Consider the following 14704-nt stretch of genomic DNA (forward strand, 5'->3'; position numbering starts at 1 on the left):
TTTTTTGTGGATAAAAACTAGACGCTTATATATATATATATAAATATATATATATATATATATTATGCATGCGTTAATGCAAAATATTAAAAAAAATAAATAAAAAAAAATTGTAAATCTAAAACTCATAAAAATTCCGCGATAAATTATCTTTCATTATCGATTCAAATTGAAACAATCGAATACAGTTGCAAATGTAGCCTATGGATAAAGAAATGGGACGGCGGCAGTTAATCTATAATAATACACGAACGTATTTTATTCACAACCGTTAACCAATAAACGAGCCGATGATAATTTTACACTTATTTAAACGCTACGATCTATCACAATGTGTATTTTCTCTCTGTGTCCTTTTCTCTTCCCTTTCGCGGTATGTATAGAAATATATCTGGCTAAATGTGCTAAAGCTATTTTAAATTAATCGCGCCACAGACATCTATACATAAAACGTTACAACAATACATATGTACATAGGTATAAGCTAAATATTCGTAATGGAAAACAATGGAATCAATATTCCTGCTGGATATGTCGTGAAGGCATAAAGCTAGATCTACGTACGATTTGGTCCGATCTTCCGTAAATCCGAAATTTTCAAAATTATTATAAACAATCCACAAGTTAATATGGCCGACCATAATCGTAATGCAATTTTTTTTAAAGTGAAACTGTAGAAGACATCGGTATTCAATCCAAGGTTAAAAAGACATTGGGTAAGTACAATATTGTACATACAGATTCCAATTCGCATGATCGGAAGTATATATATTGTACTATAATATATTTTTTTATATAATTATATTCCTAAGAATATTATACTCTCTCTCCTTTTTTCTTTCTTTCTTTTTTTCTTTCTCTCTCTGTCTCTCTTCAATATATCCTTATTAAATTATTTCTTTCCTTTTTAATTTAGCGAAAATCCTAGCTATGGACTAATATCGTCTTATTTGTACTTACTTTTCTAGACAGAATAGAGAGAGGAGCGTTATTATTGTATTTTAATTTAATAATATATAAAGTACATCGATTTTTTGTTTATTTATTGCACTATATATCGTTAATGGAAAGATTCGAGAGGAATAACTGCGTCACTTCCCTTGCTTAAGCTTGCGACTTTGCCGAACGCATGCGTCGTAGAAAAATATAGGGACGAACGGGAAAGTGACGTCACGTGCGGAAACGACACGCGAGCGGATGCGCGTCGTCTCGCGAATTTTGATCCAATATTTTCTTTACACACACGCATACGCACACACATACATACACACGTGGTAACGTTCAAGATAACTTATTCTCCTCCCTGCAGTCCTTTGAGAGAACCAACCGAACTTTTCGCGCGACAACCAGAATACACAGACTAGCGTAAGTACTATTATTGCTCGAGCAGGGAGATTTGCTCGTGCGCTTCGCCGTCAGAAATGCTGAACGTTTCGATCCTTCTGCCGGGATGGGTTATCTTCTTTTGTCATAGCTTCGTATGCTTCACACTGTCCGTCCAGTAATTCTGTATTGTCATCGCTTCCAGCGAGTTTAGGAACGAGTCATTATCCAAGCTGTACATCTCCTCCGAATTATCCTGCGAAAATACAAGAAATTGACAGACCCGAAAATTCTATCATGCTTATTCTAAAAGCTTAAGAATTAATAATGTTTATGTTATATTAAAATATATTATATTCATGTAATATAAATATATTAATATATACATATATTATTATTATTATGTTATATAATACATTAATAATTATTATAGACGTAAAAAATGTATTCTTGAAGCTTTTGCGTTTCGATTAATCAATTTCTCTTATATGGTAATACTAACGCGAATGGTGGAATCGTCGATGTACCCGGAGCTATCAGGATTGCTGCATTTATCACTGTTCAGTGTTTGCGGAGGGTTCAAGTACTTGCGCCTGAAACGAGAGCGAAAAGGACGCATTATTAATACGCAAAGTTTAACGAGCGTAATTAAAAGCACAATATAAGACTCTCGTTACCTGTATATAATGAATCCGAGGCTACCCATTGTGCTGAGCAGGGCCACAGTCGCTAAGCAACTACCGGTTATAGCGGCTATACCCGCGGCGGACGTCCCCGAACTTTGCTGCTCGGCCGTGTTGCTGTCATTCGTATAATCGGAAGACTGATTGTCTCCCTGCATTTGATCCCTCTGCAAGTGCTGCTGCGTGATGAAAGTATTCCTGGCTCTGCTCAGACGAGTGGACTCGCTCACGCCAACTGCGCCTACTTTTTTTCATAACATCATTCATTAATTATGTAATAAATTATATAAAATTAATATGTTGTAATGGTATTAAAATCATATAATATATATAATCTTCAATGTTAAACTTTATTCTTTAAGCTATTTAAATTCTATTATTTTTTTCTTTTTTTTAATTAATTTTATAATTAAATCATAAATATAAACTAATAAAAATACAAATATAAAAATTTTTAAAGATTTTAAATTTAACTCTTATAATTAATGTTAATTAACTCATCAATAAAATTTAATAAAAATTTTTTCTATAAAATTCAATTCACTTTTTATCTGTTTTAAATCTTTCTTCACCAAAATTAAAAAAATGGTTTATATACAATTAAAAATATATAATTTATAAATCATATTGAACTAAAAAAAAATTATATATATATATATAAATATCAAATTTTTTATATAAAATCCTATACCTATAAATAATCCAATTATTAATATTTTTAAAGTTAATAATTTAATTCTTAATTTTATATAAGTAATAGAATAATAAAAAAAAATATTCAATTTAATAATGATCCATAAATAACTCTTAATATTAATAAAATTATTATAGATACATTTATTAATTTATCCTCTTTATAACAAAAAAATCTACTTTTTATTTCACTAAAATAAATATAATTTAATTATATTAATATATATAAAATTAATAATTTTCGAACAGTCTTGTTTCTAGTGTATTGTGAGAGACAAGTAAAATTACGATTTAAATTTAATTAAAATTAAAATTGAAAGAGCGAACAATTACGCCAGAAGGATCGAGTTGAAAAGTGAAACGGAATGAGCAAGTGTGAGAAAAGAGGCCAGGATGCGCAAAGATGATCATAAATAAAAATAACAACGCTAATCTCTTTTATCGTGCGACTTCCAACATCGTCATGGCTAATGGCTCTCGCTTTGTACACAACACTCTTCCAAAGAGTTCACCTTCGAGGATGGAGGCCGCCGTGGCGAAGTGCTGCGTCTGGGCCGCCTCCTCGTCGATCTCGACCTCGTCCTCGGAGCGATTGAACGTCCTGATCGCGGCGTTGCTGGCGACACCGGCCGCGGATAATGACGTCACGTGAAAGGATCTCGTCCTGTTCGCCAGATCGGGCCTGGTCATCTCCTCCTGGAGAGGCAGCACGGTGAGGTCCTCGACCTCGTCGAAGCTGACGTTCCTGCCGTTCGACTGATTAAATCTCTCCTCCTGATCGTACTTGGACCTGCCCGAGGACTTGCTCGTCGTCAGGATCCACGTGATCTTGCTGTCCTTCTTCGCGGTCGGGTGGCTCCTGGCCCTCTCGATGATGCGCTGCGCCGGCGTAGTCGCGCCGAGCGGCACAACCTCGGAGATGTTCCCGCGGAAGCTCGTCGGGGACTCGTCGACGACGACCTCGTGACCGGTGCTCCCGCGCGGCTGCTCCAGCAGGGACGAAGCTACGGTGGTGATCAGCTGTTGCCTGTCACCTGTCACGGCCGCGTTCGTCGGGGGATAGAGCCCTATGGCCTTGGCGATGCGTAAGCTCGGCCTGGGTGTCGTCTTCGACGAGCGATAGATATCCTCGGTATTGATCGACCGGGAGGACGTCGTTCTCGGGGATGGCTGAGGCTGCTGCTGATTGACGGGATCCGACGTGGTAGACGGGAAGGGACTCCCAAGAATCACTGTCGGCAAAGAAAAATAATGTTGTATATAGAATGAAAAATAATCTTTCTACGAAATTTTGGAAAAAAATTATTTCGTCCATGAAATTAAATTTTTTTTTTTAATGGACTAAATTTTATTTATTTTTTTAAACACATCTCTCAGCTCTTAATTCTTGATATAAGAATATTCCAATTAAAATATTGACATTTGATTATATGATATTGATTTAAAAAATATTACTGGGAGTAATCGACTTTTGCTCAATTTGTGAGTCATTTTGTGGTAATAATAAATTTATCTTCCCGATTCCAGGTAAACAACAAGGAAGATGAAATAGAACTCGATTATATTCTTGATAAAATATCCCGTATTTAATATTAATTATTAAAATATTAGAATTATTCAATCGCGCACTACTTATTTCTTACGCCAAATATTATTTAATAAACTGCAATTAAAAAATCTTAAATTAGAAAAAAGAAATGTTTTCTCAAATTATACTTAATAAACTGCAATTTTAAAAAATCTGAAATTAATCATAATTAAATCTTGATAACTAGAACTGCATTCATTCGATTGCAAAGTTGATTTTTCTTCTCAAAACTTCGACTAAACTTTATTCTTTTATACATTTCTCTTTTTAATTTTCGACATAAAAGATATCTTAATTAAAACCGTTAATTATATGAAAATGATTTAAAAAGTATTACGGTTAATTAAATCTTGATAACTAGAACTGCATTCATTCAATTGCAAAGTGCATCTTTTTTTTTCAAAAATTCGACCAAACTTAATTTTTTATACATCTCTCTTTTTAATTTTTGATATAAAGGATATCTTAATTAAAATCATTAATTATATGAAAATGATCTAAAAAAAAAAACGGTTAATCATAATTAAATCTTGATAATTAAAACTACATTCATTCGATTGTATAATGCGATATAGAGCAGAAGATTATATCTGAGTTCTATCAAGTGAATTAACGGAATATATTTAATAAAAATAAAAAATTAAAAAAAAAAATAAAATATATTAAAATATATAAAATAATAAAAATAAAATATATTAAAATAAAATATATAATAAAAAATATTCAATAAAAATAAAAAATTAAAAAAAAATTAAAAATCGATTACTAGCATTAATAAGCTTATTATGCTAAGATATTCGATAAAAAAAAATCTGATACGATGACTCACCAAGAAATTGTGCGGTAACCCAGAACCAGTGCATCCACCAATGTAGCGTCATCGCGTCATCTGGATGTATCTGGAAACACATATGCACCTTTGTATCAAATGAAGCAACGTGCAACAAACGCGAGAGTGATCGATCATCACGTCTTACAACTAGTTCAAGTGTATTAAAATGCTATTTAGGCTCGAACGCGAATGGCTGATGTTGGTCACTTCGTTAAAGAGAAGGTTAAAATTACGGTGAGTAATCTGCTATTGCTCCATCGATGAGTCATTGTGGAATAGGAATTTTAAGATTGCCTCCCGATTCCAGGTAAACAAGGAAAGTGAAATAAAACTCGATTATATTCTTGATCAAATATCCCGCATTTAATATTAATTATTCAAATATTATAATTATTTAACTGCAATTAAAAATTCCAAAAAATTAAAATTAGAAATGTTTCTTCTAATAATATTTCATAAATTGTAATTTAAAAAATACTCGATAAAATACTCAGAGCAATTATTAATTATTAAAATACTATATTTATTAAATCACGCACTACTTATTTTTTTACGCCAATTGTTACTTAATAAACTGCAATTTAAAAAATCAAAAATTAAAAAAAAATATTTCTTCTATAAAAATTTTTCTCGAATGGGTTTTAGATTGATTGCCTGATAATAAATGCCACATGCGATAAACTGTATGAATATTTTACAAGTACAAATGTATTTATAAATATGATAATAACTCAATAAAATCGTCCAATATCCTCGATAAAATATTCAGAGTATTTATTATTAATTATTAAAATACTATAATTATTAAATCACGCATTGCTTATTTGTTTATGTCAAATATTACTTAACAAACTGCAATTAAAAATTCAAAATTAAAAAAGAAATGTTTCTTCTAATAATATTTCATAAATTGTAATTTAAAAAATACTTAATGATTTATAACTCTTGTAATTTAAAAAAGACTCGATAAAATACTCAGAGCATTTATTATTAATTATGAAATCACGCACTACTTATTTTTTACGCCAAATATTACTTAATAAACTGCAATTTAAAAAACCAGAAATTAAAAAAAAAAAATATTTCTTCTATAAAAATTTTTCTCGAATGGGTTTCATTAATATTGATTGTCTGATAACAAATGCCACATGCGATAATTAAACTGTATAAATAATTTACAAGTACAATTGTATTTATAAATATGATAATAACTCAATAAAATCGTCCCATATCATCGATAAAATATTCAGAATTTATTTATTATTAATTATTAAAATACTATAATTATATATATTAAATCACGCACTACTTATTTTTTTACGCCAAATATTACTTATACAAACTGCAATTCAAAATTCCAAATTAAAAAAAGAAATGTTTCTTCTAATAATATTTCAAAAACTGTAATTTAAAAAATCCCAAATTTAAAAAAATATTTTTCTCAAATCGATCTTAGATCGATTGCCTAATAATAAATGTCACATGTAATAAACTGTATGAATATTTTGCAAAAATATAATTGTATTAAATACGATAATAATCAACCCGACGACTTTAACATCCTAAGAGAGGCATCGGACGGAGCAAACCCTGCGATGTATTTATTATTAGTCTTTATATAAATCACGTACGTGCATTAATCCGACCGATGCAGTTGCTTGTAACGCAATCTTAAGTGCTTATATACGGCCAGAGCATCTGTAGCGTTAGAAGCGAACCTTACGGTCTGATAAACTCGAAGGCAGAAACGCGCCTCTAATTGCAATCAAGTCGTATAGCAGATCGTGGTAAATATAGCATTAAAGATAAAAATCGTGATTAAACTGCATCTTTTCACCTCAAAAATGGAGATAGTATACCAAGGAAATTCCTTGAGAATAAATATGGAAATTATTTTTATTTTGGAAGAGTTATACATTTTTTGGTAAATTAAAAAAAAATGTTTACGCTTAACAAAATATAAAATTTCTCATCTTTTTCGTTGATAAAAAATAATAAAAATGTAACATTTATAATAATTTATTTGTAGAATATTAAGTAATTTCTTTTAATTGAAAATAAATTTGTAAATAATTTATTTATATGGGATATTAATGATCTCTTTTGTACAGTGATTTTGAATTAAATCGAGTTCGTGATTAAATTACATCTTTTCACCCCTAAAATGGAGATCGTATACCAAAAAAATCCCTTGAGAATAAATATTAAAATTATTTTTATTTTGGAAAAGTTACATTTTTTGATAAATTTAAAAAAATGTTTACGCTTAATAGAACAAAATTTTTTCATTAATAAAAAAATCATTATGTAACATTTATAATAATTTTTTTGCGGAATATTAATATTCGTCTGTTAGTAAAAATAAATTTGTAAGTAATTTTTTAAAATTGAAAATAAATTGGTAAATAATTAATTTATATGGGACATGAATGATTTCTTTTGTATAGTGATTTTGAATTAAAAGTGAAACATTCGTGCCTCCATTTGTGCATCGAGTGGCGCAAAATGTGGCGGAAAGAAGCGACACGTTGAACAGGATACAGCGCGACGTCACGCTTCGTCGAGTGCAACCAGTTGCAACTGCAACTCGCGACGTGATGCGACTTGTATTTCACGGAATTATTTAAGGATCGACTTTTCAATTTTATTTTGCCCGACGAAAGAGAGATTTGTTCGAGCAAAAATTCTATCGAATATTCTCCGGGGATAAAAACCTCCACCTGAGATTTTTCTTTGAATTTTTAACATTACACTAAAAATCTGTAATTATGATTTGAAACTTTCGAAAGAAAAAACGACGTATAATATACGTGCAAAGGAAGTGCGTTTGAGGCTAATATACTCTTGTGAAACCCATCTGACGTAAATGTTAAGTTACTGATGTTCTTCTGTGCACATCAGCTGCTGTTTTAAACGCGAAAGGATTTTAAATCAAAGCCGCAGGCGTTCTATTTTCTTCCACACACGCCAATGATAAAATCAATGAATGAGATTCAATTTATAAAGATCGCAGTCTTCAAATACATATTGTTTATGTACGTTATACCGTCATCCACATTTCAATAAATGTAGGATAAAACGCAACTGTCTAACGCGCATTCGAAAGCGCGCGTCTTATTTTATCTCAATGAATTTCAGAATTCTCAAAATCAATCTGAAAGAAAGAAAATTATTCTAAATAAATTAATGTGTAGACAGATAAATATAAAATGGAATTTCGAAATTAAACATCTTATTTATCTTCTCAAAGGTGTGATACAAATATAATAAATAAATAAAACATCAATATATGATATATAATAATAAAAGAAAAAATATTTTTTTATATAATAAATTCCTAATTTTAAAAAATTCTCAAAATTAATATAAAGAGGAGAAAATTATTCTAAATAAATTAACGTGTAGACAGGTAAATATAAAATAGAATTTCGAAAATAATTTTCGAAATTAGACGTCTCATTTATCTTCTCAAAGGTGTGATACAAATATAATAAATAAATAAAACATCAATATATGATATATAATAATAAAAGAAAAAATATTTTTTTATATAATAAATTCTTAATTTTAAAAAATTCTCAAAATTAATATAAAGAAGAGAAAATTATTCTAAATAAATTAACGTGTAGACAGGTAAATATAAAATGGAATTTCGAAAATAATTTTCGAAATTAGACGTCTCATTTATCTTCTCAAAGGTGTGATACAGATATAATGAATAAATAAAACATCAATATATGTAAAATCATTTCTATTTTAAAATGTTTTTATGCAATATTTTATAGAAATATTTAGAAATATATTTGAAAATATTCATATAATATTCGTGCTGTGGGTTCTTATGAGTGTGACAAATAAAAATATAAAACAAATTACTAAAGATACGTAATAAAAAAATATATATAAGATAATAAAATATATGATAATATAATGATAAATAAATCTACGATAATATATGAGAATAATAAAAATAGATGAAAAAATCGAATTTCTCCGACGTGAAAAATCTCTTGCCGTTCGGAGGCTGCGAAAGCGCGAGCCTTCCTCAACCGAAGTGATTACAGAATTAAGGAGCATGCGAGACACACGTGTACAGTTAACCAAGCCGGTCATGCTCCTCCAAGCATATACATATAACCAGTCGCACCTTTGCGCGGATACGTGGATAGAACCGGAAGAAAGAAGAGATTCTTCCCGAAGAGAGAGAGAGAGAGGTCGCAATTTTTCCCACAGGATAATTCAGACTTAATAAAGACACCGGAACAAAGAGCTCCTCTTTTCTGCGAGCGACAAAAGGTCCAACCTCTTGTTGACACATAACGCACCCTTCGCACATCGGGTGTGACTTCATTCATGGACCGGAAATGTTCGCGACCTCGCGCGACGTAACGCGTCCGGTATGAAATGCGCGCGGGAACGTGAATAAATTTTGCGACGTGATTCCGTCAGTCTCAAAAGTGTATAATAAAATTAAAAAATTTTTTTTTAATTAATGATTTTTATTTATTAAAAATTTAATTATTTTTTTCAATTAAAAAAAATTTTTTTAATATATTTAGAAATATATTTGGAAATATTCATGATATTTCGTGCTGTATGGGTTCTCATGAGTGTGACAAATAAAAATATAAAACAAATTAATGAAGATACGTGATAAAAAAAAATATATATATACAATATATATAAAGTAATATATAAGATAAAAAAAATTTGTTTAATTAAATAAATTTATTTATTTAAATAATAATTAATTTTATTGTAAATTTTATTATAATTTTTTTTAAATAAATTAATTAAATAAATAAATAAATTTAAAAAAATAATCTTTCTTTCCTTTTATTTTTTCGCCGGATTTGCTTAACATTAAGACAGAATGATGATGTTTCAAAATGATTTCGACACACGAAATGAGGTATATATTCCCGCTGAAAAAACCGCGATTCACCTCACAGATTCGCGATAATCAAGCGGCGATGCGATGATGCTGCTGTCACGGTCAGCTGATTTTTGTAAATAATAAAGACACGCGTCCGGTGTTATCCGCCGACGCCTCGATAATAAATTTCAAAAGCGGATTGATTTAAGCCGCGTTTTACGCGAATCTAGCGGCATCGCGCCGCGTTCCATTTCGTTTCGAGATCGAGAAAGAGAGATAAAACGCGAATAAAGCAGCATATATTACGTACATTACTGCACACTCGGGTCGCGCTGCCTAGTTAATTCGCGCTGTAATGTACGAAACGAATTAGAACGCGTAAGCACACATTTACGCTCCCGTAAATATACGATATCCCGCAAACTATGAAATTGCAAAGCGCGGAGAAAAAAATTGCGCTGCACATCGCGCAACTTGCATATAACCGCTTGCACTTCCGCATGTTCTACTTGCCCTACTTCGTCTTTAGGTCGAAAAAAAATACGAGAAAATAGAATATAAAACGCGCCCAATTATAAATGTGCCGTTATAACGCTTATAATTGTTGCCCGAATTTACGGTCGTTGATTAATTGCATTAGGAATATATCTGATATCGCGTGAATAAAATTGAGATCGATACAGAGGTTCCGTTACTAAAATAGATAGATAATTGCATCTTAGGAAAATTGCATTTCTTTAAATCGAGAAAAATTTATTTACGGTTATATATAGATTGTGGACTCGAGAGAAAATGTCAAATTAAAATTCTTTATCGCGCCAAAATTAAAATCTCCGTGGAATTATGTCGACGTATATTGGATGATTAAATCGCTTATTATTCTTATTAGGAAAACCGTAATCCGGCTTATAAAACAATTATTTACGAATTTATTTTCAATTAAAAAATAATTTACGAATTTATAAAAAAAAATCATTGATGAAACAATTTTATTTACGAATTTATTTTCAATTAAAAAAAATTATTTAATATTCAAAAAATTTTTAACGCAAATTGATTGTGTGGAGGAGTGAATCCGCGTAGGAGGCATTCACTTCCACGTTCCGTTCCATTTGATTTTCAGACCAAAGAGATAATTGATTTAATGAATTCGCTATGTGTACTGCGCTCTTCGTGAAAGCTCGTAAAAAAAAAATTGCGTTTCACGCAGCAACATGCAATTCGAGTTCAACAGCCGACACGCGCATATATATATAAAGTTCTCCGAAGCGGATACAACAGCTGTTTTAATATCGTAAATTAGCGACACAATTCGGGAAGAAGTTTTCACAACTTTTCTAGCGTTTACGCGTGTAATTTACGCCCCGAGACTCGCAATTTTTCACCGCGATCACCGTTTTCTGTAGCTTCGCGGAGCTCATTATCTTGTTTTTATGTCTCACGTCGCGAGAAATTGCAACGCAATTTATTGTCTATGATATCATGAACGTCGAATTATAGTGTCGAGTCACGTAATCGTGGCAATCAACCTGTTAAATTGCAACCTTTTTGCGCAAACCTTGACTTTGTCATCATCATAAATAAAGTGTACATGTGTGTATCTAAAAATAAAACATCTTTGACGTAGCTTTGACAGTTGCGTGTGTGATATCAAATTTAAAAAAAAAATTACTTATCAAAAAATAATTTTTTTGCAAATAATATTTGACACACGACGCGAGAAAGTTTTGCTGTTCAAGTCCGTTGCTTTCGATCTTCGAATCTGATGTAGAACACTCGATAAAAAAAAAGTGGAAGAAGTGTGCGACAGGATACGACGTCGCTGGAGCATGACGTGGAAGTGCGTATTTTGCCTGTTGGTCATACAATTCTCCGGAAAGACCGTGATAAAAAGCAACGTAACAGCGTTGAGTGAAAACTGGTTTCTTTGCACTTGAATCACTTTCCACGTTTCACGTATCTCAAGGTCTAACTTAAGAATTGAGTCACATTAGACGATCTAATCGGAATTATTATATTATATAGAATACTCTTATATATATTCATCATTATATAATTTTATTTTAGCACGATTTCTTCATTAAAAAATTAAAAACTTTATAAAATAAAAAATTTGTATTAAGGGGATCCTGCCGTTGTTCTGTTTTACCGACTTTAAGTTAGGTTAGGTTCACTTTTTATTGAATATAATTATTTTATATATATTATATATATATATTTAATATAATTATATATATATTATTCTTTCATGTCATCTCTATTGGGAGCGCCATATTTTGTGCACAAATAAACTGCAGAACTTTTGTATTAAATAAGTATTGTTACGAGCTGATGCAAGAGGCCGATAAAACTGTAATTTTTTTATCTTTTATTGTTTTTTTATATATACGAAATTACAGCGCTTAAGTAACAAAAAATATATAATAGTTTTTGTCATTTTCGCAAATTGCATCGTCAAAAAATTTTGCCCTTTCATTATTATTATAAATAAAATTATATTATTATTAAATATTATAATATAATTGTTCATTATTTTTATTATTGTTTATATTTTTTTTTTAAATTATAATATAATGCTATAATAAAAATATTATATAATATTATTATATTATTTTAATATTATTATAATGTTATTTTAAAAATGCGATATATGTGCGAAAGAGATACTTTACGCAAAAACAACATCTGTTCTTATTGCAACGCAGCGAACCGAGACAAAAAAATATTACTGCGCTTCTTGCGCAATCATAAATCATCGGACCGCAAAGATTGTCAGATTGTCGAGTTACGCTTTATCGAGCGAAATGCATCGAGAGAGGTGAAATATATGGTTGAGTCGTCGCGGGATCGGATTAATACTTGGAGGATAAGTGGCAAACTAACAAAGACTGCGAAATGAATTGCGATTTGTCGCGAAAGTGAATTATTATCAAGCAGAATCGCGCGAAGCTAATAGGCCGTGAACTGATTAACTCGGTCTGTCTCTTCGTCCTCCTTGTTTTTTTTTCACTCATTGTCTAATAAAAGAGGGGTTAATTTCAGCGGTCGACGGTGCAATTTCTCTCCTCTAATTATTTCTCATTATTAAATTATTATACACTGATTTCGCGAATTATCGCGCTCGCGCGCGAAAAATCTCGCATCGTTGGAAGGGATAATTGAATTTTTCCTTTTTTTGTTTTGTTATCTGAAATTATATTTTCCTTTCTGTAAATCGTCGTTCACACAATTGGAAAAGCCCGGTGAGGCACAATTTTTCATTTTTCACATTTGTGTTTTCTCGTTCGATAGTGCACGACTGCGCGGAAAGCTTTTTATCGCAAGCTTGTTCTGTCGCGAAAGCGATAAAGAACAAACGCATTATGTGTTGTATTATGTATGACGCGATAAACGCAAAAGAATGTAGAAAAAAAATACAAACATATTTTGTGAAGTAAATGGTTTAATAAATTTTTAATATTTCCTCTATAATTTTTTATTTTTTAATTATTTATCCGTTTCATAATAAAATATTTAGAATGCAAAAATATTTAATCAAAAGTATATGTGATTAAATCTACAAATATAAGAAGACAAAGAGAGAAAACAGTTTATTATAACTACACTGAAAAAAAATTTGTTAAATTAACAAATATTTAGATATTGTCAAATAAATGATTTATTTGACAGTATTGAAATAAATATTTATAAGAATTAACTAAATTTTTTTTAAGTGTATTTAATGCTTCTCGATCTCGCAAAAAATCTGAAATTAAAAAACTCATCAACAATATTGAAAATAATGCTACGATAGCAGAAAGAAAAAAAATAATTAAAGAAATGTCAATTTTTTCGAACAAATTCTTAAGTTGCAGGTCGTCTTCGATATCTCATATTCACAATTAAAATAAACTCTGATCGTAATCTAATTTCCTCCACAGAAATTTTACCTTATATATACTCGTATATATTTCGGAATAACACGGTCCCCGATTGTAGAACAAACGATGTGAGATCGCTTTTTTTCGTCCAATTAATCTTATACATAAAAGTGTATCGCGCATGAGAATCTGAAACCGTTAAATAGGCGAATTAAAGTCTACTAATTGTAAGAAAACTTCGCATATTAAAATCCGTGTCACCTATAAAAGTGATGATAAATGACGCGTCGAGAGTTTTAAAAGGCGTTCGCAAACTTCTCGACGAAAAAACGTTCCAGCTAAACGAGGAAAAAATTTTTAAATTAAACGCGATTAAAATTTTTCTTGTCGATGAGCGTTATGCAAATCGTTTTGCAGAGACACTTTTGCGTTTTACTATAATTAGAAGTAATATCAAAATGAGAAATTGATGATAATATTTATATAAAATAATTTAATAGTTTATAGCGCGTTCAAATTAATATATAATAATAATAATAATAAATTGAGGCTTTTTTAGACAAGCAAATATAGGATGTAAAAAATTTTTAATCGTGTATTTATTCACATTGAACGAATTATAATATTTATAATTGGAATAATAAATAGAAGGTTAATAGATAAAAAAAAATTATATTAATTATTATATGTATTAATTCTAAAAATAAATCCCTTCATCAAGTATATAATTTATATCGATAATATATTATACGATATAAATGCGAATATTTTTTTTCGAATTAAATGATGTTCCATCGAACATCGCTTTTATTTAATGTGGTTGATCAGATCTATTAAATGTAAATTGCT

The 14704-nt window shown here is 30.3% G+C and overlaps 1 protein-coding gene across 3 annotated transcripts in view; it reads right to left on the reverse strand.

The window, feature by feature from the left end:
• Nucleotides 1-230: 230 nt before the first annotated feature.
• The window catches only part of LOC114937501 (uncharacterized), a 67352-nt gene continuing 52878 nt past the window's right edge, over nt 231-14704 (reverse strand). For 2 of the 3 annotated variants that reach the window (XM_085485130.1, XM_085485132.1), the window contains exons 2-6: nt 5117-5186; nt 3212-3931; nt 2001-2250; nt 1826-1916; nt 231-1579 (exon numbers count right to left, since the gene is read on the reverse strand). In XM_085485130.1, the coding sequence (XP_085341256.1) occupies nt 1469-1579; nt 1826-1916; nt 2001-2250; nt 3212-3931; nt 5117-5168 (1224 nt within the window). In that variant the 5' untranslated portion in view covers nt 5169-5186 and the 3' untranslated portion in view covers nt 231-1468. The remainder of the gene's footprint in view (nt 1580-1825; nt 1917-2000; nt 2251-3211; nt 3932-5116; nt 5187-14704) is intronic. The other variant, XM_085485131.1, reaches the window with a different exon arrangement.

Source organism: Nylanderia fulva, unplaced genomic scaffold (assembly GCF_048542155.1).
Source record: "Nylanderia fulva isolate GAGA-0341 unplaced genomic scaffold, ASM4854215v1 Scaffold34, whole genome shotgun sequence".
NCBI lineage: Eukaryota > Metazoa > Arthropoda > Insecta > Hymenoptera > Formicidae > Nylanderia > Nylanderia fulva.